The 25,302-nt window shown below is 49.7% G+C and overlaps 1 protein-coding gene across 1 annotated transcript; it reads right to left on the bottom strand.

Moving 5' to 3' along the window:
• Window positions 1-1,569: 1,569 nt before the first annotated feature.
• LOC119405713 (palmitoyltransferase ZDHHC20-B) lies at window positions 1,570-15,740 on the bottom strand. The gene is made up of 3 exons (XM_037672552.2): window positions 15,298-15,740; window positions 11,102-11,453; window positions 1,570-2,213 (listed from the first exon to the last, which is right to left on the bottom strand). Exons 1-3 carry the CDS (start codon window positions 15,738-15,740, stop codon window positions 1,941-1,943), a joined length of 1,068 nt encoding a protein of 355 aa, XP_037528480.1. The 3' UTR covers window positions 1,570-1,940.
• Window positions 15,741-25,302: the final 9,562 nt, after the last annotated feature.

Raw genomic sequence — 25,302 nt, 5'->3', positions numbered from 1 at the left:
CCCCCTTTAGCGGGAGATGGTGTGATTTTTTAGGGGCGAAGCTCCTTAAGGCGGCACCCGTTCGTCCCTCGTAGTCGTAGTCGTAGTGCGTAACCAGTCTTACGCTTTGACCTCCAAGGTGGTGCCGGTGGGAGATTTTTCCTGTGCGTTGTTGAACAATAAAAAATTCGCAGCATGCGCGTTAACTAAAAGCCGAATTCTTCTGTCTCTCATTCCCCATTAGCAGCCATTGGCATGTTCCAGTAGGAAACGTTAGTAGAAGTAGAAGTGTAAATGTTAGCTAAAAGCCGACTTCTTCTGTCTCTCATTCCCATTAGCAGCCATTGTTTACCTCCAAGGTAGTGCCTGGTGAGATTTCCCCTGTGCGTGATTAAACAATAAAAATTTTGTTCAAAACGCCGTTGATTGATGAAATAAACCGACGAAAGACGCCAGATGTTTTGTAAAAGCAAAACGAAAGAACGCCAGATGTTTCTAAAGCAAAACGAAAAAACGCCAGCTGCTTAACGAAAGACGCCAGGTGTTTTCTAAAGCAATGGTTTTCTAAACAATGAAAATTCACAGCGTACATGTAAAATTAAAGTGAGCTGCAAGTCGTCATAACTCTCATCGAACCTTTAGTATAAACGCGCCCGATCTCACGTCGGTGATGATGTACTGGGCAGAATTCACGGAAGATTCACGGTTTACCGATGAACCTCCGCAGCTTCGCCCACTCATCATCATTCACTCCGTGGATATGCTGTGATTTTTTTGTCGACACTTGCAGGGCGTTGCTCAAGCACAAAGACGTCACAACAGCAACAGTTGTTAGTTCACGCTTGATCTGTGCATGGCTGTGCGTTCTTTTCGGGCGTCCTTCTTTGTGCTTCAGCGGCGCGCTGCAAGTATCCTGCTGCTTCTGGTTCTTCGTGTGAAATTCCAATTTCTTGCTGTCGCACTCTTTGCTTCGCCCTTGCGGCGAAACTGACTTTTTTTTTACAAAACATTCTTCGTGCAAAAGCTGTACCTTAAGCTTCCATAATTCCCAGTTTGGAGGAATCTGGAGGGGAAAAGAAAAAGCAACCGAAGCAAGGAAGGCCGCCCAGCTACACAGTTAATTCAGGCTTGGCAGCACTAGTGCGAAGCTGTCTTGAGTTTTTCTTTTTTTTCTTTTTGAATTCTTTCTTTCTTCGTTTTTTAACTCTTTCTTTCTTTCTTTCTTTCTTTCTTTCTTTCTTTCTTTCTTTCTTTCTTTCTTTCTTCTTTCTTTCTTCTTTCTTTCTTTCTTTGACCTGAATTTTTTTAAAAAATGAAATGGGGACAACTAACCCAGCTTGCCACTTTGTGACAAGGAAGTCACACTACTGATGTCAAGACCTATCAGTAATGCTGGTTATGGAATCGTACCTATCCATGCCAATTTTGACATATTTTTGCGAACAGGTGATGCGCAAGGAAACGAAAAACTGCCAGGGAATGCCTGCTGGGCAGTGTTCGAAATAGAGGCTCCCGATTTATCAAGCGAGTAGCGTTGCATGACCAAATGTCATTTACCATTGACGATGTGTATCTCATGCGCAACAACACGGTGCCGACGGTGAAATCAGTTTACTGCGTCAGCACAGTTCGAACCTTGGCTCAAATAAAGCTGGCCGCCCCAGTCCGACGTGCATGCTGCACGAAACGCTGCAAGAATGGCGAGAATTGAATTCTAGAAAGCATAACGAAAGTTTATTGTGCAAAACATAAAATTGCGTATATAGTACAGAGTGCGGTTGCGAGTGTGCGTTAGGTAGTCAGATACACCATGAAATAGCCCTCGCAAGTCCCCCAGATGCACCTGCCGTTCTCAACGGCCGTTCACAGCTAAGCGCACAGTGTCACGACGGAACGACAGAAAACGGCGCAGTTCACGCTCTTCGCAACGGTGGTGCGTGTGCGGAGCGCACCACCATCTTCTAGCCTGGTGTCGCCGCGAGGGGAGGAGTTGAAGCTAGAGGCCCTCCTTTGCCAAGTTGATGACCAGCGGTGCCATGCAGTTTCATCGTGTCCGTCGTCGCTGTCGTTGACAAAGCCGAGTCCGCGTCCTTGCGCCCCCGGTTCATCGCGGGCGCTGCTGTTCTCGGAGCGTGGCTGTCCCTGTCCGGGTGGAACCTGGTCGGGAACCGCGACCCATCACCGGGGCTGGTGAACAGTGGAACGAGCCACAGTTCTGCTCGCTGACCAAACACCTAGAAAGGGGGTGATTAGGGATACAAGATTCTGAGCAAGACCTTTGAATGTAGACTATACCTGGTGCGGCGAAGTGAACAGACGTAGCGGTGATGCACGGCTCACAACTTGAGCTTATAATGCCTTAACTACAACGCCACTCTTGCAGGTCGTTTTATAGAGTGCACGAAAATTCTAATTAGGTGTCAGGGTATCTTATTCAGTATGATAGCTTAGCAAGTAAAGTGTTCATAACCTCAAGGACGCGGGTCTCATTCCCGGCCACGGCGATGGACGCGACACTCAAGAGCAGCCGTGTACAGAAAGTGCGCGTTAAAGGACAAGACCGGGCCGTTATTGACGTGGCAGACGTAAGTAGCAGTTTTCGCGACAGCAGCAGATGCCGCAGTTTTATCTCATTTACTTTGTGGATTGTGCATGAATGCGGGACAACAGGCAGGCAATCACAGTCACGCCCACACCCGCGTAGGAATGTTCACTAGATACTTTATTCAAATATCTTTACGGTCCCATACGCTCCCGTAGAAGTGGGTGTATTACTGTGGCCGTGGACCATGCTTCTCGATATCCCGAAACCGCTGGTGTACTAACCGCTACAGCTCGCGATGTTGCTATATCAATCTTGCGCAGCTTTTTTTTTTTCATACCTCACAATAAAGAAAGGGCCTTCTTTGCCACGAGGCACCACGCGAGCTGTTTAGCGACCAAGGGCATTCGCTTTATTGTTTGGGAGCTTCCCAGTGATTCTAATAGTATAATCAAATTAGTACAAGCTATCGACCACAGTCTAACGGCCTGACGGCTACGGCTAAACTCTCCGTGACATGGACTTGTAATTTGAGGCGATCATTTTAGGAAATATCGCCAAAACGTCGCTTTCAGTGCGCGCTGATAGGCTGAATGGCGGGTAAGTAGTCAGCTCAGTCACGAGACATGCGAGTTTCTACATCACGCAAAGTGATACTGTCCCTGAGCCAGGCCCGTAGCCAGGAATTTTTTTCGAGGGGGGGGGGGTCACTTGCTGAACACCTTGACTATTTCAGAAAAAAGAAAACCTCTTTTCATTATTTATGTCCGGTAAAACAGCCCCCTGCAACACAATTTCGGAGGGGGGTGGGGATCCGGGCCCCTAGGGCCACCCCCCTGGTTGCGGGCCTGCCCCGAGCAAGCGCATGAAAACGGGAACGGATGAACCAGCAGACAATGAAGCCAAGGAAGGTATTGGCCTCGAGGCCGACCACAGGAAACGCCGGCGCCACCGTCGGCGTGACGTGCTTGGCAGGATCACGTGGTCTCAGCGGCCGCGTCGGCTGCTTGTGGCGCACTGCCGCGTGTTTTGAAAACGAGTTTCAAGTCCCACATGCGCTGAGGTCTGTTCAAATTCGGAAGTTTTCTCTCATTTTCTACTCAATTGAAACCATTGTAAAAAGAGTGGCTGCCTCCGAAGGCGACGAACATGGGGCTCTACCGCTCGGTGCCGCAGTGCCGCGCATACGCAAAGGAGCCTAGTGTCAGCCTGCACTGGTAACCGCGGGACAAGAAACAGCGTGAAGCATGGGTTGTAATGCTAAGAACCGGCAAGTAGCCATCCGCTACGAGTCTTGTGTGCAACAAGCACTTCCGCGACGAAGACTTTCATTATTGCGTCGGGCCTGCGATGTTCGGTGAGTAGCAGACAGCGCGCACTGAGACGATGTCTCGCGCGCGCTTCCCGACGGCAAATGATGCTTATCTGCCACAGGATGGTAAAAGCGCTACCTTTTACCACGTGCGATGCCATCTCAGAACCCTCCAATGCGACCTCTTGATCGTCGGCCCCGTGCTCAGCGTCCACAAAATCGGCTGCAGATGCGCAAGTCATTGTTTAGTTACGTTGAATTGAAAAACGCACAGGGTTCCTTATGCATTCGTTAAAGATGACTAGAAGGCGAAAGCCATCATCTTCTTGTCAGTCGATGTACTGATTCTCCCGCGCCCACCTCCAAAAGCGTTATGCACCTAACGCGGTTTTGCACGGCCTCCGTGACCGATCACGGAGGCAATGCAAAGCGACCATGACGTGTGAATACGTCATCATGTGACATCACATTTCGTGACGTCATAACGCTACATATTTTGGCGATCTGTGACGTCATTATGACGTCATATGGTGACACCATCACGGGACGATTACTTTTTGCATCACTCGTGTTGACGCCGCCGACGCGGGACGCCGACGAGCAACCTTCCCATTTGATGAGGCATGCATTGCTTCATAAGCTACATAAATTTTGCATTGCCTCCGTGATCGGCCCACCGGCCAACCCCATGTATTTTCTTGGAGCCTCATTTATTTACGTGGGAAAGATGCCACCCTGTTAGCGTTAGACACGACACTGCTGCCAAAATTGCTGGGATACACGCCAAATAATTACTATCCTGCTTTGCGGCTGCTGGTTGCTGCAATAACTTCTATTTTATTCACCGCTATTTCAAATTCATGTGGGTCATAGTTCACAGCCGACGTTTGCAGAACAAGTCCGGCAAAAGTTACTGTATTTTCTTTCTTTTCCTAGCCGTCGCATGCTACTACATGCTCGGTCTCGTAGACTGGTCTAGCGGCCATCGTCGTCTTCATCGACCGACTATTAATTATGGCGCGCACAGGCGCATGTGCATGCGCACGCTCCTCGTTCCTCGTGCTGCGGGCTGCGAGGAAAAAAAACGAAAATAAAGAATAATCTTCTTCTGCTCCTGCCATCGGTCTGAACGGTTCCCTGGTTTTTACGCTCGCCGCCACACGCATTGTTATAGTGGACCTAACGCCCTTCGCCGAGCGGCCCGCTGCCATGCTTCCGCGACTCTGCCCTCCAGTTCCACAGTTTCACCCGTCCTACCCACGAGCGTGGTTCTGGCAGCTCGACGCCTGCCTCGCGGTGAAGGGCGTCACCGCGCAGCCACTGATGCACGACATCCTGCTTGACGCCCTCCCGGCTGAGCTGCGTCATCTGTCCGCCGCGTCGTCCTCCAGCCCGCAGCCATATGACGACCTCTGCGCTGCGGTGCTGGCCCGCTACGGCGAGACGTACCGCCCGCTACCGGGGACCCGTGAGTACCGGGTTTCCCCTCCGTCAGCGCGAGCGGTACCACCCGGCCCGCAGCCCTCCCATGACGACGACCTACCTTCCCCGGCTACGACTCCTCCGATCTCACGTCAGGCCACCAGCGCATCAATTCCTGCGCCCGACCACCCGCCCGACGAGGTACAGGAAGTGCCTGCTGCCATCGGCCACTCCACTGAGAGCTCTGTCTTTTCGAGAGCCTCGGCCCATGGTCCTTCAGACGTTCCGGCCATCTGCACATCTTCCCCGACCTCCATGGCCCATGACACTTCTGCCACGTCAGGCTCCATGACGGCTACCTCGCCGCACGCCCTGGAGTCTGCCATAGACAGGGACATCGTCACGCCCGCTATACGACCCCCAATTGCGGAGGCATCGCCAACGATGTCCGACGAACCCGTTTTTCCATCGACCTCGACACTGTGCGCATCTTGCCAGCAGCGACCAGCCTCGCTCTCGCAGTCTCTTGCAGCCGAAGTCCCAGCCCCTAACCACCGATGGCCGAACTTCCGAGACGCTGCGACTATGACTGATGCGCCTGAGGACGACGTGCCTGGTCAGCATACGCCAGAGCTGACCGCATATGCCACGCCAGCCACAGAGGCAAACATCCAGCATGCCGACCTGCGCACCAGCCCTCGTGAGCCGACCACCGTAGGAGCTTCCACAAGCACAGGTTCGCCGTCCGAATCTGCAGCAGAGACCACGCCTGCTCAGCTTCACCACAGGTTTCCTGCGGAGCCCTTGACGCAGGACACCATCCACCCGACAAGTGACCGCTACGCAGGCGCACTGGTCGCAACGGCAACGACGCCCAACCGCCACACATGTCTACCGCACGTGACTTTACGTCGACGAAGCCACCGCGCTCGACGCCAAACACAGCAGACGCTTCACACCCGCCCTTCGACGCTACCACGCGGTGCAGCCATCTCCCTCAAGGGTATCTATGCGTTGCGGAGACATCCCTTCGTGCGTCGTCATGTGACCGATACGCACTTGCGTCGACGCGCCCCCCGTCATATCACCCAGTGGTCAACGCTGCGCCGACGACTGCAACGACATCTGCACCCGCCCTCAACTGCATCTGCGGGCACCTCTCTCTGCCGCGCTCACTCGCGACAACCGGTGCGCTACCGAAAGGCCCCATCAAGTCGCCGTGCGACCCACCTAGGTGCGACCACAGCGTACTTTCGCCCGGTTCTTCGTCCGCTGCGCTTCTCCCAGAGCCGCCCGCCAGAGACTTATCGGTTCCCGAAGGCCCTTGCACGTTCACGGCCTGGACTTCTCACGGACCCTCTTGTCTCGCGATAGCAAAATTCTTGTATATACGCCCCCATCGTTTTTTTTTTTTCATTTCGGCTTCATTTCTGCGGGGGGGAGTAATCTGTAGCGTCATCATCATCATCGCCATTCGTCATCATCTTCATTTTCCAACCACCGCGCCGCGTCTCTCGCGCAGCTCATGCCTAGCGCTCGAGGCGCGAGCAGTTGAGAACGAGCTCGCGCTCCTGGAAGCTGGACGCCGGCAGCCGCTGCCGCTCTGCTTGTACCAGGGCCTTCGAATAAAGTGGCGAGACTTAGACACGGCCACGTCGGCCGCCTTCACGTCTCCCTCTCGCTACAACTGGTTCTCCTTCCACCAGCAATCTCGAAGTGGGGAAGCTTTGGTCTATGAATTTGTTGATGACAGAGAGCGGCAAGTTCACTGGAATGCAAACGGAATGATAATTACGGAGCATTAAAAAAGGCGTCGCATTTGCTCACGTTTTGTGTGAGCACCAAACGAAACGAATGCGCTGAATAAAGAAGCAGAAGCAGCGGCATTTGCCCGCTGAGAAGCCGATCAATACGCAGTGCGAGACAACTTGTCAAATGACACTGAAACGTGCCCGAATTTAGACCGAAAAAAGAAAAAGAAAAGAACACTGAATCGTCGGGACGGCAGATCACAAAGTTGCCATGAGCACCGAAGCCGCAGTTGTAAGGAAATTGTTTTTGAACTGCTCTGATAGCGTCCGCGCAACAGTAGTTGTTTGCTTACTCACAAATTCTCATATTTTGCGGCCTAAAGTTCACAGCGCGGTGCCAAAACGCGCTCGTAGCAAAAGCGAAACCATCAGTTCGAACATACATGCAGACGCTCATACATGCAGAAGCACCGTCAGTCGTCGCGAACCCGTGCGATCGCTGGCTTGAGGCTTCTTTCTGTTATGCTGCGTTTGGTTATACAGGCAGTCTAACAAGATATTTCACATAGTTTGCACTCAGCGAGTGACTACCTTTCACGCAAGAAGCCGGTTCAGGGGTCTCCAACGCGGTGACAGCGTGAAGCGGGTGCTCGGTTTTCTGCAAAGAGACAGCGACTGTAGACTATCTTGTGCTTTCAGTTCGTCGAAAATGATTATTTTGACAGTAAAGAACACAGTTCATTTCGAAAGTACTGACAGAAATGCCCTGGAGGGCTTCCGCGAGGTGTTTTTGTGGAGCGCCGACAGCAAAACCTATGGGGAGCGCGCCGGCGGTATCCTGCCTAGCACGCAATCGAGGCGCTTCCGATAGAGGGCGACTCCGTAACTCCTCGAGGCCAATAGGAGGCGTTATTTGTAGAGTTTTAACCCTGAATTATATCAGTGTAACTCAATGATAAATGTATCAATGACTAATTCTATCAATGTAAAGAAATTAAAGTGGACGAAAAGAGAACTTTCCAGTGGCAGTGACTCAACCTAAGACCTTCGGACTGAGAATACGGCTCACGCCCCTTATGGACATAACTCCCGACCATTTCTATTAGCACAAAAGATGCTTACGACAAAGCCATGCAAGCAAGCACTGGCCTCTACTGTACGATTGTGAGCCCTTTTCCACTCTTCATAATATGGGGGTGTTATCGAATATTCGATAACACCCCCATAATTTCGAATACCTCCCAGCTTGAGAACTCACATGAGGTGACGAAGAATGCCACTAACCAGCTCGCCCTCTTACATTTGTTCCCAGATAGCCGAATAGCGATATCAAACTGCTGGAATACCGATTCGTCTGGACGAAATCGACGCTTTCAAGACACACTGAATAAACGTTTAGGTAATTCATAAAGCGAAAATCGGCTGTATATCGTTGCTAATGTCTGGTGGATATCACCATCCCTGGAATTTCTAGAATCCTGTTTTAAATAGGTTCGAGGAATCCCTTTTGTTGAAAGAGATTGGGATGGACTTTTAAAACCACTTAGAAGTAAGGATAGGGTCCTTGTAAAAAACGGATATTAATGTTCGCTGCCAGCCATCGGTAAAGCATCAGCCACGAATGCAGCCTACAACATATTTTAATTGAGATTTAAGGTCCGTACAAGCGATGCATCGGAACGTGAAGCCCCGAGCGATGGAATGACGAGCGTCGGTCGAATTTGTAAACAACATACGTTGAGCGTCTTTGCGACTCATCTCAGTGACCTCAGACATCATTGGCCCGCGTGTCGTTCAGTCTTTTCAGTGACAGCGATTCTCAGGGACTTTAACTGCAGGGACACACTAGATGATTTTAGTTTGCCCGTAGGCCTCTTACCGTTTGCATATTACGTTTTACCGGAGAAGTAAAAGTGATGACAATGCCTTTGGTGATGGGCAACGCTTGTAGCGATACGTGATGATGAAGAGCCCAACCAGAGACAGTTAAGGTTAACACGTCAGTTACTTACACGCCTTACTTGACTGCTTCTGTAAAGCACTGACAGTGAGATCGTCATTAACTCACCGTGTTATCACTGCTTTCTTTCGATAAGAACACTAATGCAACTGAGGAATGTCTCCGCCCAAGCACTCCATACATATGGTTAACCAGCGAAGCTGAAACGTGAGGCGCCGTGTTTAGCAGTGGGTTAATCCCGAGGGAACCAAAGTGCCACTCGAGAAACTCTCGCCGAAAGCGGGCGTTGGGCCTGGCGAACGCGTTCCCGCCATTGTCACATTGATGCTGCTCTGGCCATACCGCCGCTTCCTCGGCTCGCCGTTGTCGCTGGCGCTCGACCTCTCGAGTATCCGGCCGCCATTGGCGCTTGCGTTCCGCTTCGCGATTTAGCACGGCTTGGCATGCTGCCAGATCCTCGGTACGCAGTTGCTGCTTGCGCGTGGCCACCCGGGTCTTTACTTGTGCCCGGACTGCAGCATCAGCCCAGCGAACACGAGTTCTCTTACGGTTCTGCTGGCGGCGCTGTTCTTCGAAGGTTGTCTGCTGTTCGGGAGTTCGTACGATCCGTGGCCTACCCATGATGAAGTTGTAAGTTGAAAGTGCTGCGCGCGAGCTCCGCGGCACGGCTGCGCCGGAATGAACGACGTCACTGACGGCGCAGCAAACGGAGAAGTTTCTGGCAAGCAACATGAGGACAGACGGATTTTCGTTTCTCCTAGTCATATAAAGCTTCGCTATAAAAGAAATTTAGTTGAACGCTAGTTGGACAAAAAGCCACATGATGTCGCTACTAGCTTTGCTACTCTAAAATGCTACTCCCGTGAACGGTGGCGGTGACCCGGTATCCGCGCACTTAGGGAAGTCTACGGACAAACTCAAGCTCTCTGCTTAGAAAATATCGAGATCATAAAGCTTCCTGGATAGATAAGTGCGCCGGCTCCCTCCATCAAGCGCCAGATATCAGCATTGACACGTGTGATAAGCGAAGTATCACATCCCGTTGGATGAACATATTGGAACATACGTGTGTGCCGTACGAGGCAAAGGCGTAGCCATAATTTTTTTTCTAGGGGGGGGGGGGTCTGTTGTAGTTGGCCTCCGCCTGTACCCTTGCGAAGTGCCGTATGCTGTCTCTGGCAGCGGACAGCACACATAGCAGTTGCTAGCAGGAAGCTGATTTGGGGGCGCTGCATTCTTTTGCGGATGGGAGCGTAAGCACGTGTTATTTTTCATATTTCGCGGGCTTTCTTTATCAGCCGGAAAAAATGAGCTCGCAATCAGCACGTTGTTTAATATAGCGTGGTTAGGTGTCCTTTGAACATACCTACATATACTTTACTGACATTTTTATAATTGCGTAATTACTTGTCGAGTTAAAATACACTTATTACAAATTAAATAAACCAGTTAACAAAAAATTAGTGGTGACTACTTCAGTCTACTGGGAACAACATGTACTAGGTTTGCCTCGCCTAACGCCGTTCTTTTTTAAAATCATGCTGCGCGATAGCTGGGACACCCTGTATATGCTCGTGCAAAAAAACTCATGGTCAAAATTCAAACAGTAAGATACCCGTACAAGGTTTCATTTAGCGGTTAGCGCTCAGGAAACCTAATTCAATGTCATGCAACATTTTACTGAGTCATATTTGCGCTGTGTACGTGTGGTCCTTTCCTTGCCTTCATTTTTTGCTCTGCTCTCTACGACAATGCAACTACGCTCCATTTTTTTTCGCTGCTTTCTACGATAATACAATACCAACTCGTCCCACAAGCCACTCTTCTGAAGTTCATGTGACAACAATTCAATTGTAGTCTAGACGAATGGAGAAAACAGCCTTGACATCTCTGCACGGTGACGTCGACATATAAAAATTGACAGGAAGTACAAACACGTAAACAAGGACCCTTCCCGAGGCGGCAAGAGGTCACCAATACCTTGTTGACAATGGGCTCACATGAAAAGCTGATTGGGTGCTTTTAAAATAACTAAAAGATGGTTAATCCTGACCCTTTCCCTGGTTTGCAGTTCGCGCTAAACGGCCATATTTTTATGGTCTACTGTGATATGAACCATTTCGGCGAAGTCTCACCTCGGTGAAATTTCTCGGCGTGCCCAGGTCGAACGAGTCGCCACGTTCCTTGAAATTCGGGGGCCTGGACGACTCCAAGGTGGTGCAGTTACGCGACAACAATGTGAGGTGGAGGCAGAGGAAGGAGCCGATCGAGAGGAACGACGAAGCTCCGAGTGTCACCAGGAACACGGTGTGCATCGACTGCAGTAGCTGGTGGTGTTTCCTTTTCCACACGTAAACGGACACGCTGAAGAAGACGTAGACGCAGAGAAGCTCGATGTAGAACAGCGTGAGCAGGAAGAACTTGTATGTATTGTAGCAGACGCAGTTGTTGAACCATGGGCAGTGGTGATCCATCTTCAGGATGCATCTGCGAACGTGTGTGTGTCATATATATGTCAGAATGAAGGAAGGAAATTTTGAGGGCTCGTTTCTTTGTTCGACACAACTTTAATGAAAACCAGCAGATAACTAAGCCAATGAAGGTACAGTGGACATTAATTGTACTGTTTTAAACGCATTGTAGGAATTCTGATATAGATGTGAAGAAAGTGAAGTGGTTGAAAAGACAAGTTGCCGCCGGCAGGGTCCTGCAATCCGAAGGTTGCAGGTTCGAAACTGGAACCTTCAGGTGTGTTAAATGCTTTTACGCCCCCTTAAATGTTGTTCTACCTCAGTTTACCTGCATTAGTCAAACAAGTGTCCATATTTGGTGTTAGGAACAAAGTAGCCGATATATCTGGTTTGACAGAGCTGTGCGGCGAGCAGAAGAAACAAGCGGTTTCGCTCGTCTCGTGGCCAGAAAAGAGTCTTCGAATGGTGGCGATAACATTTGCGTGGTTTAAGCAGTTCGGCAGGTCCCGGAATGTGTCTTTTTTAGGCTGCAGATGTTTAAACGCTTGGGAGCCGATATCGCAGGGTTTTACCAGCGCAGCTGTTTAAGGCGGCCGTTAGTCTGCGGGTTGCGAACAGAAATGACCATCATCATGAATCGGCATGCGCTGTTTTCGTCTTATTCTTCACCGTCGTTGTCTTCTTCATCTTCTGCGTCGCTCCCAGAACACGTGCGCCGATTGCTCCGGCGCGGGATGAAATAATCCTGATGGGCAAAACAACGAGTACCGAGAAAAAGGAGAGAGAGAGAGAGAGAGAGAGAATGGGAGAGCGTGAAAGAGAGAAATAAAAACAGAGAAAGGGGAATTCTAAGGGACAAAATTCCCTTCGCCCGCACGGTCCGAAGACGAGCATCCTAACCACCCGGCTATCTAGGCACGCTTGCAGAGCATAACATAGCCTTGTATAGCATAGCAAGGGGGTGGGCAATAAAAGTGAGGGTGAGGAGAAGGGAAAAGAGGAGGGGAAAGAGTAAAGCATAACATAGAGAGAAAGAGAAATAGAGAGACCGAAAGACAGAAAGAGAAAGAAGGAGAGAAAGAGAGAGGATCGTAGACAGAGAAACAAATAGACAGCGAGAGAGAGAGATAGAAAGAATAGATGAGGAATACAGAGAGGGAGAGAAAGCAAGGGAAGAAAGAGAAAGAATTTGATAGAGAGAAAGAGCGAAAAAGTTGAAATTAATGGAGACAAAGAACACATGCGCAAAAGACAGAGAGAAGAGATAAAGAGGAAGAAATAGAGTAAGAAAGAAATCAGGGGACCCTTAAGCTTCGCCTTTAAGAGTTGAACGCAATAGTGATATCCGCGCGCTCGCTCGCTCGCTCGCTCGCACGCACGCACGCACGCACGCACGCACGCACACGCACACACACACACACACACACACACACACACACACACACACACACACACACACACACACACACACACACACACACGCACGCACACACACACACACACACACACACACACACACACACACACACACACACACACACACGCACACACTTTCGACATACCTATGGTAAAGGTACAGGTTTTCGCCCTCTTCAACAGCACGTTTATGACAAAAGTTATTTGTGTCCAAATTATGAGCGAATATTGCGCGCTGGTGCACATTTAAGGGCAAACTATGGACAGTGGCGTGCGCCTCTGCTCTCTACGTTCGTACGCGTTGAGTTCATTCAATGCACACACGCACACACGCTGCACCGACACTTTAAGTCACTGCAGTCAGTGTCGATGCCAATGCACTGAATCCATCACAAGTGCGTCAACAGCCTTGTGGCGTGAGGGAACGTCTACGCGCGTGACATATTTTTCGAAGTATCGATGAACCCTCTACGTGCGTGTAAGAGAATGCGCGCACAAATGTGTGTGCCCTTTGTTATGGGTAACTAGCGATTCACCCACTACGTGTTTGTAAGGCAATATCCGCACGGCGTGGTCAAGCTATCTGTCGGAAACGGCGAAAAAACAGCGGCGCACCATCGCAACGCCTCAAAGAGACAGAGACAGGCACGTCCTGTCCTCTTTCTGTGGTCCCTGTCTTATCAGCGCTATGGCTTCAATGAATGTAACGAACCAACTAGCCCAAAAGTCTGTCCTCAAAGAGACGGTGCGACTCGTAGAGTTTCATACAATAACCTAAAGAGGAAACTGGCGCTGCGATCGTTTAACCACTAAAGACTTTATCAACCACCATGGGAATGATGGGAACTAAGGGCTTCGGATTGGATAGCGTTATCTAGCGAACTGTCTACGGATCCTTTTCTACTGTTTCAGTTTCGTTCTTTGCGAGGCATGGGCAGTGGGGTGCGTTGCAAAGAACTCAAGCAGTTCTTTTTTGTTCAAAGAGGCTGAAGGCCGCTAGGTCTCTTGGTTTGCTGCGACGTTGCAACTTCACAGGTTGCATTTCACAGTTTTAGCAAAGCGGCGTGCACTCACCGCTGCGCATAGATGTAGCGTCTCATGCAGGTGCAGGAAATTGCATATAGAGTTCACGTTTGTTGACAAGCGCGGCTTGTCAAAACTCTTTCAAATCGACTTCGAAACAACGGCGAAGCTAAGTAGACGCACCGTCACGCTCCTCTGGCTTGACTTCACAACAAAACGAGAGATACGTTGGGGATAGACCACTTGGACAGACGCACCTGGCATCGCATCAGACGACACGTTAAATTTCTATTATCCAATACAGTACCGTTATTTCCATAAATAGATAATGCGTCGTTTCGAGGGAAAAGCAAGCGTGTTTCTTATCAAGTGTTGTAATAAATAACTCATTGTATCGTGATGTCAAATTTGGAACTGAATTATAGAGCAATGAATACCCTCGTGGTTGAATTTGTCCAGGTTTCACTTCCATCTTACGGTCACGCAAGCTGTTTGCATTATGTTTTACGTACAAAAGAATGAAGCAAGTTTTAATGGGAAATAGCTTCATATCACTTTGTTTTACACTCGGCAAACAAGCGTCGCGAATCTCAAGTACGAAAAGCCATCCGAAGCAGATCCGAAGCCCGTACTTCCCATCATTCCGATGGTGGTTGAATCGCCGCTCAAGGAGCCCGCATAGGCACTAACGCCAGATTCCCCTGTAGGTATTATGGTAAGAAACTCTATGGTGCGACCACAAAGCGCGCCCGTCTCTCTCGGAGGCAACGGCAACAAGAGTAGGACAAAATATCGTAATAGGGCCGTGTTCGTATCGCCTTCCCAATCGCTAGCCTGCCTTCGCTTCTCGGTGGAGACCTAAACCATGCCGCAAGGAAATCCAAAGTGCGGACGCCTTCCGGCTCATATCTTTATTTGCATCTACCTCGAATTTTCGTTCACGGACAACGGTGCGCTTTCGCTCACAACCAAAGACGCCGCCGACACCTACACCGGAATTTCATCGAAACGAGCTGTTTAACGCCGAGAGAAATCTTGCACAACCTAGAAAAACAGAAACACTCAAGGTTACCTAGGTGCTCATCAGCTCCGCTGTCTATTTATCATTGCGCCTCCCGTGCAAGCAAAGTTATTTTTTTCAATGGTAAGCGCCACTAGCCATTAACCGCGTTCGCCAATACGGCATCGACAATTAAGTCACATCTCAGATGACTCACTTGCTCTAAAGAGTAGCGACATTTTATGAATATGGGCGTAGTTATATAAAAAGGTGTGATCACATTTTGGTTAACGCTTTGTCGTTTTGCGTGGTATGGTGCTTGAGCGTCTTTATTCGCGAAATCGGCGATTCAGAGCACATGCACTGACGGTGATATACTCAAGTACGCTCCCGCTCGGAAACAAAAGGGCCCATTGCTTACCTTTCGCAGCTCGAGCAGTGGTGGCATCGGTCGGGCTTTATGCGCTGGCAAGGGTCGCAGTAGTTAACGCTGCCGTCGGCAGCCCGAGTGAGGACTCCACGCTTGGCGGCCATAGCTTCAAGCAGGGCCGCCCGGCGAGTCGGATTCCGGACAGCGTGTGCCAGGTTGCGGCGCTCGTCCTCGCTGATGTGGAAGTAAGGTGGCACGCGCGCCGGAGACGTGAAGGTGGTCTGCGCGAACGACCACAGGCAAAAGAAGAGCAGCAGGTGGAACACTGTGGCCAACGCGAAGCACAGGGCGTTCTCCTTCACGAATAGACCACAGAATACGAACACGTACGCGTAGTACGCCTCGGCGAACAACGATACAGCGAAGACAACCGGAACCCATAAGCAAATGGACTGGACCGCTCGTATCACCGTTCCGAGCAGCGAGCCTACCATTCTTCTTCTTCTTCTTATGACTGTGCGTGACGGCTCGTGTGAGCACATTGTGGCCTGCGGCGTCGTTGCGTGCGTCACAGACCTCACTAGCGCTAGTAGCGCCATTCCCCTCCTCAGCTAGACGCTCACTGAATAAACGTTCTTTGGCGCTGAGCCGTGTCCCCGCCTGGGAGACAGAAAACAGTGCCTCTTCATCAAGAACCACCACTACTACTAAACGTTCTTTTTTTGTCAGCCATCGACGCGTACTGTATGTCTGCGCGCGTCTCACATGGTGTCAGAAGACCCGACGAAGTAGGCCTAACCTCTTTGGCCTAACCAGAAGCCTTCGCCGGACAGCTACGCACCCGTGGAGCCTTGCCATGGCTAGAGCAACAATGGGAACTGTCACATCCTTGCTGCCAGAACCGAAGTCCCTGGATACGATGCGAGATCTTTGGGTAGCTTGGAAATTGTGGGAGAGCGAGTACAAGCTCTACGCCACAACGACTGGACTCTCCGGTAAGCCTAAAGAAGTTCAAGCGGCAACATTTCTCGTCATAATCGAAGAGGATTTACTGCACGTTTAACTTTACAGACGAAGCGGACCGTAACGACGTAGACAAGCTGTTAAAACAATTTCAAGAACATTGCAAGCCTGTTATCAACTTCGCACACCACGACCTTGTTTCAGGCGCGAGAGATCAAATGCCGGGAGAGCGTTTCGATGAATGGCTCACAGAACTTCGAACGCTGGTTCGCAACTGCGAGTATGGGCGACTCGAAGAAAGTATGTTGAAGAGTCGCATCATCCCAGGCATAAAAAACAAGCGTCTGCAGAGCCAGTTGATAACGACAGCCGAGATTTCCGCAAGCTCGTCGAAATTTGTCGCACGAGAGAAAGAAGCAAGGAGCAAGTTGAAGAGATACAGAGAACGACCGAAGGAAGCCACGGCAACGCCGCCAAACGTCCAGACTGCCCCGAAGAGGTCAACCTAGTTCAAAACAACAAAGCATGCACAAAATCTGGATACGCGTGCCAAAAGAATCAAGCCTGCCCTGCCGAAGCAAATAAATGCAAGCAGTGCGGGAAACGCAACCACTTTGCGAGCATCTGCCGGTGAAAGAAGCCGAGCAAGAGCAAACGCTGCACAGACGAAGGCTTGGAAAGTTGACAGTCTGGAATGCGAAAAAAAAAAAAAAACGTGGCTGATCCCACCGTCATAGGAATCGGTATAACACGAAAGTGAACGAGTCTACACAGAAGTAGTGCTTATTGTGTAGTGATATATGAGAGCTTGTACAATGCTATTCGTGTTTGACAGCTATAGCGCCGTTTGGCGTGTATGCACCCATGTTGACGTCTAGTTCGTAGAGGTTCGTAGCCTGAGCCGCAAACGCGTGCGTCGCGCTGGCCTCTGTCTCGCTCCGCCAAGGCACGACATTCGCCCGTCGAAATCATGTCCCTTCTGCAACGCATGTCCTTTCTGCAACGCGTATTGCAGCAGTTTTGTTAGTCGGTGCTCTCGCAATCGAAGTAGTCGGCGGCGGAGAAATCGCCTTGGTGCGTGTGGAAGCTGCACTACTCCAATGAGCAGTCGCACGCTCACACGAAGCGAAAGGCAAAGAACGTAACTGCGTGACTGAGCCTAGGGTGCCTCGGCGACGCCAGCGCGGCCGGTGTCCCTCGCTGGTATCGAGATGCTTAACCATGACCTCCGATATCGCGCGGAATCTCGGAGTAAGCGCTAGTAAGTGTCGATCGTGACGCATTACTTCTTTTCACCTCTCACAGACGGCGGCACCGCACCGCACCGCACCCGCCCGCCCTGCCCCTTCTACCTACACCGCCAACAGAGAGCGCCATGCGAGAGAGAATGTGTGAAAGATATAAGGCGCGTTTGTGAAGAGTCCAGCACCTGCCAAGATAGCGTAGTTGGTTTAGCGTCAGGCGCTTACGGTCGCGGCCGCAACGTCGTGGGTTCGATTCCCAGCGGCGGGTCTTTTTCTTGGTTTTTTTTCTTTCTCACCCGTTGGCGTCCATTTTATGAACGTCATATCCGGTAACGGAAGTACTTGGTGGACCCCGGCATAAAACACTTTCGTGTTAAAAAGGTACTTCCGTCAAGCCGTCTCGCCGACACACACGCAAACGAGTGAAGTTTGGAAGGCCGAGATTGAGATTGAGGGCAAACCAGTGCTCTGCAACTTGGACACGGGAGTGAACTGTTCAGTGATTTCGCTCAAGCATCTGAAAGTAATAACAAGCATGCAACCGGAAGCAAGCAACACGTTGCTGAACACGTTCTTCGGACATAAGAAAAAAAAGCAATTGGAAGAGTGATTGTACAAGCGTCAAGCAAACACGGAGCTGCTCAGGCACATTTTTTCGTTGTGAAAGAACGAGTGCCAACAACTCTCAGCGGTGAACTGTCACAGAAACTAGGACTCATCAGACTTGTGGCCACAGTCACAAAGGCAAAAGAAGGCCAACTTTAGGAAGTGGCAAGACCATTTGCAGATACGTTCAAAGGCCTCCGTGAGCTGCGTGGTGTGGTATATCGCATGAACCTGCAGAAGGGATTTCAAGGCGTAGTCAATCCCACCCGCAGCATTGCATTAGGTCTACGTGAAAAGGGCGAGGTTGAACTCGACAGAATGGATGCAAATGGCGTTCTAGCGCCTGTCACCGAACCGACTGAATGGGCAGTCAGATGGTAGTTGTAGTTAAGACAAAATAAGGGTATGCTTGGATCCTGTCGACTGTAACAAGGCACTCGAAAGAGAGTACTACCCCATGCCGACGCTTGAGGACGTCGTGACAAAGATTGACTGCGTCAAGTACTTCTCTGCATTGGACGCTACTACTGGATTTTGGCAAATCCGACTTGACAAGCCCAGTTCATACTTATGCACCATGAGCCCGCCATATCGAAGATACAGATTCCTACGGATGCTATTTGGAATTTCCACAGCCCCGGAAGTTTTTCAGAAAGCAATACATGAAGTACTCCAAAGTCTTGATGGTGTCGAGGTATGGATGACATACTAGTAGGGGGTTTAACTAAGAAGCAGCACGATAGACGTCTGCGAAATGTTTTGCAACGGTGCCAAGAAGTAAGTCTTAAGATAAACGATGACAAGTGCCACTTTTGCGAAACGGAGGTACGCTACCTAGGGTTCACGCTGACCGACCATGGACTCTTGATGGACCCGAAAAGAGCAGAAGCAATCCTTGCAGTTCAAGTACCAGAGAACGGCAAGCAACTCAAGACTTTCCTGGGAAATGGTAAACTTTGCTGGCATATTTATCCCGTATATGTCGGAGATAAGTGCACCCCTGCGTGACTTACTGAAGGAGGCCAACGCATGGGTGTGGACAGACGCGCAGCAACAAACCTTTGAAAGCCTGCAGATAGCCTTGTCACAAGCACCGGTCTTGGCATACTTCGACAAGACGCAGCCCCTCGTGCTACAAGTAGACGCCATCCGGCATGGAGTAGGAGCAGTCATCCTGCAGAACGGGCACCCCTTTGCTTACTCTTCTCGATCACTAACAGAAGTGTAAGAGAAGTATGCCCACATCTAAAAGGAGATGTTGGCCATTGTACTTGGGTGCACTCGATTTCACGACTATGTCCTTGCACAGCCGTGCATCTTGCTGGAAAGTGACCACCGCCCACTCGAGGCGATCTTCAAGAAACCACTCCACCAGTGTCCACTTCGTCTGCAAAGAATGCGCCTGACACTCCAGAAGTATCCACTTCGGGTAACATATAACCTAGGAAACGAGATGTTTATAGCAGATGTCTTGCCTAAGTTTCCGTCGAAAGAAAATGTGCCGGAAGCAGAACACTTCCAAGGAAATGTCCATGAATTGTCAGTCACCACCAAAAAATTGCAGCAGATCAAGCGTGAAACAAGTGAAACAAGTCATGATAGCAATCTTTGTACCCTGAAGAAATACGCGAGTACCACGGAGCCAGAGGACAAAAGGTCAATTCCTGAACAAATTCGCGCTTATTGGCCGTACCGTGACGAGATCCATGTAAAAGAATATATTCTATTCTGAATCAATCAACTGATTATTCCCCGCAGCATGAGGAACCATGTCCTAGACCTCCTGCACGCAGCCCATGGAGGCATGGAAAAGATGAAGCAACGTGCCAGAGATGTCATGTTTTGGCCTGGTATGTCAGCAGACATTCAAGGTGGAGCTGATCGATGTGCACTCTGCAGGCAACATAAACCCAGGAACCAAAGACTACCGATGATAAGTCACGAAGTCCCCGAACTACCCGGTAAACAATTGGAATCAATTTTTTCTACCATGATGGAGAGGGATATGGGATCATTGTTGACTTGTACTCGTTTTATTTTGAGATTCGACACTTGAAGCACACGACTGCAGAAGCCGTCGTTAAATTCTGCCAAGAAGTCTTTGCTACGCACGGTCTTCCTCGCAAGCTTATCTGTGGAGCACACATAAGAAAACGACTCGACACGTCCGTCTAGCGCCGAAGCCTAAAACCTACTTTTTCTTTATTTTTCTGCGCCCCTCGCGCCAGCCTTGCTGCCGCGCCGCACGAGGTCACGTCCGACCTCTTCTTTCTTCACTGTGCAATCCCGTCGATGTCGGTGGCGCTACATATGAGCAACAATGGGCCACCTTTGAATAGTCACAAGTTTGCTGAATACATGGAGCGGTGCGATATCCTACACACTATATCAAGCCTGCACTATACACGTTCCAACGGGGTGGCGGAACGAGCGGTCCAAGAGGCGAAGAAACTTCTAGACACCCTACGGGACCGAAGGGTTCTACAACGTCCTACTAGAATGGAGAAAAAGTCCAAGAGACAAACTACTGCAATCCCCAGTTAAGCGCCTGATGGGAAGAACAAGGACACAGCTGCCTGTGCACGCCAACCTTCTAGAGCCTAAGACAGTACCTCCCAAGCAGGTAACTGCAAGACTGAAGGAGATCCGTCAGCGACGAAAGACGTACTATAACAGAGGTACAAGAGACCTAGCACGCCTACATCCTGGGTCAGCGGTCCCAATATTCAATCGCCTCAACTCCGAGTGTCCCCTGGGATTGTAGTCGCTGAAGGTCCTACGCCGAGATAATGCATCGTGGGAAATGAAGTTGGGGAAGAGTTTGCAATAGAGCGAACTTGGGCATGTTGGTGTAGCATGGTGAGACACACAGCGCGAAACTACGACGGTGACACAGGAAGGCTTTCGCTACAACCATGAGCATCTCCGATCCCACAGCTCCACAACAGCAATGACATCGCCACAGCCCCCTGGACCATAACCCCAACCACTAACGCGAAGTGCTAGAAAGCGCCAAAAGCCACGACGCTTTCTTGAGTACTACTGATCGAAGTTATCTTCTTTCATGAAAGAAAAGGTGGCCTGTCGCATCGCTGCGTGCGTCACCGACCTCGCTCGCGCTAGTAGCGCCATACTTCTCCACAGCTAGACGCTCACTGAATAAACGTTCTTTCGTTGTAAGCCCTTGACGTGTGCTGTATGTCTGCGCGCTAGCTCGTACAGCGTCTCAGACACTTGAGACTTTCATATTTATGGTGAAAAGTGAGACCTCTTTCCCAGTGCTAAAATGCATGATGGTTGGCGAATCAGCTGTAAACAGGGCAACCTGTGTCAACATTTATTCCAAAATATTTTGCATTCTTCGAAATTGGTGCGTCAGCAATTGTCTACCACATTTATTTCGGATCCTTGGATGGACATGCTTTGTAATGGGCTGTCCTGAAGGCATCATGTGTGCCAGAAGGCGACCCTCGCCTTGAATAAACGAAAGAAGGGCAAATTAAAGGCTCGTTGCTCTTTGTCAGTTGGTTCTCATTAAGGTTGTCTCTAACAAAGGAAAACAAGCCCTAAGATTTCACTTTTGTGCCAATTTTGGTATATAGCAAGTGAAGGAGGCGACCACGAGAGCGCCGAGAAAAAGGAGGCTGAATAGATAGGTAGATAGAAACGTCCATAGTGTCTGTGGTTCCCTAAGAATTGCTTCGCATATAATAAACGTTCGCGGTGCACACACCAAGTGGTCGGAGCAATTCTGCACGCACAGCACGAAGCGCATTAGCGTTACCCCAACGAAACACCACCTTGCGGCCTATGTTGGGTTTTGAAATCTATGCTGGTAACGGAGACCCTCGCTCCCGTGTTCATTAAAGCCAACGTAGTGACATTGTCCACAGAAACACGAATATTGTTGTGACACATGGTGACTGGAGGCATAGGGGCGTGAAGCTGAAGATGACTGGCGACGCCACCTCCATCGGTCGTGCCACTTAGTTTCCCGGCGGCGGTGGGGTGCGACGTCGTCGAGGAGATGGGGGCCTTCGCGGGCGTGAAGGCAGCGGCGTGAAGCTCCACATAGAAACCGCTGAGTCGCTGCGGTAATTCACACAATAACTTGTCCTGCTACAAGAATCAAAGGGCCAGTGTGTGTCGTCAATGCGTTGGTTGCTGCGCCGATAGAAAGTACGCGGTCGCTCATATGACGGTGCTGACGCGCGACGGCGACGAGGACAAAATCGGGCGACGTGGCCGTGCACGCCACATTTGAAGCAGATTGGGCGCTCACGAGACGTAGTGAAGTTGTCAGTAGCAGGATAAATGGCCAGGCCTCCGCACTCATCACAAACTGCAGGCGGTCTGCGTGCGTAACCGTCGTAGAAATGACAACGTGGAGGTGACTTCACATTGCTACGTAGCTGTTAGGGCTTGGCACTCTAGGATGAGGCGAGATGTTGTACGCGTCTACGGGGCCGGCGTTGATTGACGTCGAACCGAAGTCGCAGGGAAGAAAGGGCTGTCGAACCTTAGGAGCTGGGAGAGAAGACGCCTCACGTCGGCGGAGCTCTTTGTGCAGTACTTGCCGAATCACCGACGCAAGGTCGGATGGGACTGGAAGCATGTCGACACTGGCGACATTAGTTACGTTGGAATATCATCCGATCCTGGATATCTTTTTTTTTTTCATTTTGCGCGATAGCTGTTACGGACACCGGCGGGCGGCGGTGGCCGCGGACAACTACGACACTGTTGTTGTGATCTGATAACATCTTTAGCTGTAATAATGCGGCGAGAAACAAGGAGCCATATACGCGGTAGAAAATCAGGTAGGATAGGTTCGCGGCTGCAACAGTGCTACTTGACACGAACAAGGTAGGGAAAAACATGGGACGTCGTACGGACAGCGCTGTTCATGTGAAATCCCGCTGTTGCAGTCATGAACCTACAGACCAACACGCAAGATTCTCTGTACCCTTGAAGCAATGCTTCCGGGTTTACAACGATGTGTTTGATGGAAAGAAGACGTGTGTTACTGCTTTTGGGAGTAGCGTCACCATTTCCTTATAACTTTATTGCGCAGAATATCCCAGCCCTCTTATTTTACACCGTACACGCGATATTTTAGCCGTCATAACTTGTCTTGACGTTTCTGTGCTTCTGAATGTGCATTTCCTGTAGGGCTCTGCGAGAATCCTTGTAACTTCCAGTATCCGGTATGCTGTCCAAGAACTCTACACCACCGTGCAGGTGCTTGTGGCGAGAGAAATTTGCTGAAAATAAAAAGAAACGTTGCGTGAATGTTACATGCGTACATTCTAGGTTTACATATATGCTTTCAAAGTTTTACGAAACGATTTAGTATCCCTCCACTCAAACAAAACGGCTGCAACGTTATTTCACACGTATAAGTCAGAGACCTGTGATCCATATTTGAATGGTCGCGAATGAGTTTTCCTTCTGGATATTTTCTCTTCCAAGGCAGCAAGCAAGAAGATGACGTCCGTGATAAACTCCACTGCTGCTGAATGAATTGCCTTGAAGATTCGTCTCGGCAAATCGAAAACCCAGTAAACAAATTAAACGGATCCTCCCTGATCACAGAAATAATTCAATATATGCGTGGCTATATAAATTTCTTTCGGCTCGCTTGTACTGTAATTGTGTGGGAGAGAGAGAGGGACATACAAGAGGGAAAGGCAGGGAGGTTATGTTTGCCCATGCGTATGGTATTAAATACAACGTGTAGGTATACTCTCACGCAGCATTCTACTTCACATTTCTCCCATACACGTATGGTATTTGCATCTTTGCATGAAGTCTGCTTCAATTCCGTCACCCAGTATTTCCCAATCTCCGGTGTTTATTCGCCTAACTTGTGGCCACGGACGAATGGGAAGTCAAATTCTTCGGAACGACTCGCTACCTATTGCTATGCAATAAAAGAACATGGTCTAGCAAGGAAATAGCAGCAAACAGACGCTCCCCGGCTGTATCCCTTGCGTGGAAGGTATAACTTTGGAAGGAAGGCAGCGTTAGTTGGGCCAGCATCTGTAATCACAATGAAACTTGACGTGGAATTCGTCAGAAATATAGCAAAGACTGAACGAGTTCTATGTATTGGTTGAAACGCGGTCATGCGCCTAGCATAAAGTGATTACTGATAGGTTTGCATGTACGCCGAGCACAATCATTTCATTTCGCTGCGCTTCCTGGGATAGTGTCTGAGAGTGCCGTGCACGGTGTCACGCAAGTTCACGTCATACAAGCACAGTGCCGCGCCTGCGTTACTCGCAGCCCTTGCTGATAAAGAAAAGAAAACTGCAGCACGAACAAGCCCCGTCGTCTGCTGCTGTTTGTGATTAATACCCCTTTCCATTACTATAATTTCCAATGTATATTATTTCTAGTGTGGCGGCGGGTATCGAAAGGGACATTCAGTGCGCTTAACTGTGCTCGCTCAGAGATTACTTTAATTAGCCCGTGTGACAGTGGTACAAGCTGTAATGGAGCGCAAAGTCATGCTTGCATGTCAGCGAACGCGCATGTGCAACGCTCCCACCGCTTATCGCTAGCCTCCTTATATACTCGGCTGCCTTGCTGAATAAATGCTTTTTGTTCCTTGCTACTCGTCTGGCCTACACAAGCCATACCACAAATGCAACAGCAAGTGTAATATCTTTTTCATTGTTCTAATAACGACTATCATGTTTGTACTACACCGCAGGAAGAAAACAGTGTATTGCACACCATATCTTTGCCAGAAAAACATGTAATGACAGAAAACCGTCACATGAAATGAACACTCTACAAGTCCTAACTGATGTACCGTGACATTAATTCAGACCTTAAACAAGTATATGCAATCAAGCTCATGCTAGCTAGAGTAACTGGTTTAATTAAAGGCAGATATTCGCGCACCACATGAATAAGCTATTGTCGTTGCGCACGATATACTGAGAGCTTGCCGACGCTTACAATTTCAAAGTGTATAACAAATACAGAAGTGCCGTGAACTCGAGCTTACATAAAGTCAGAACTGAACAGCATAATGCACCTGGCGCACTTTGGACTGTACAAAACGTGCCGCCAAATAGAAGTGGCTGAGCGTAGCACCTCTGACTCTTGCGTTCGGTATAATACACCCCGAAGGACAAATCGGATAATGTCAGTGTTAAGGTACTTGATGTAAGGAAGTCGTTGGCTTAAGACTTTCTTCTTTTATACGAGTGTAGAAAATCCACACAGGCAT

This window comes from Rhipicephalus sanguineus, chromosome 9, assembly GCF_013339695.2.
Source record: "Rhipicephalus sanguineus isolate Rsan-2018 chromosome 9, BIME_Rsan_1.4, whole genome shotgun sequence".
Lineage (NCBI taxonomy): Eukaryota > Metazoa > Arthropoda > Arachnida > Ixodida > Ixodidae > Rhipicephalus > Rhipicephalus sanguineus.
Note: the sequence above shows the minus strand (reverse complement) of the source record. Positions and strands in the feature narration are given on the sequence as shown.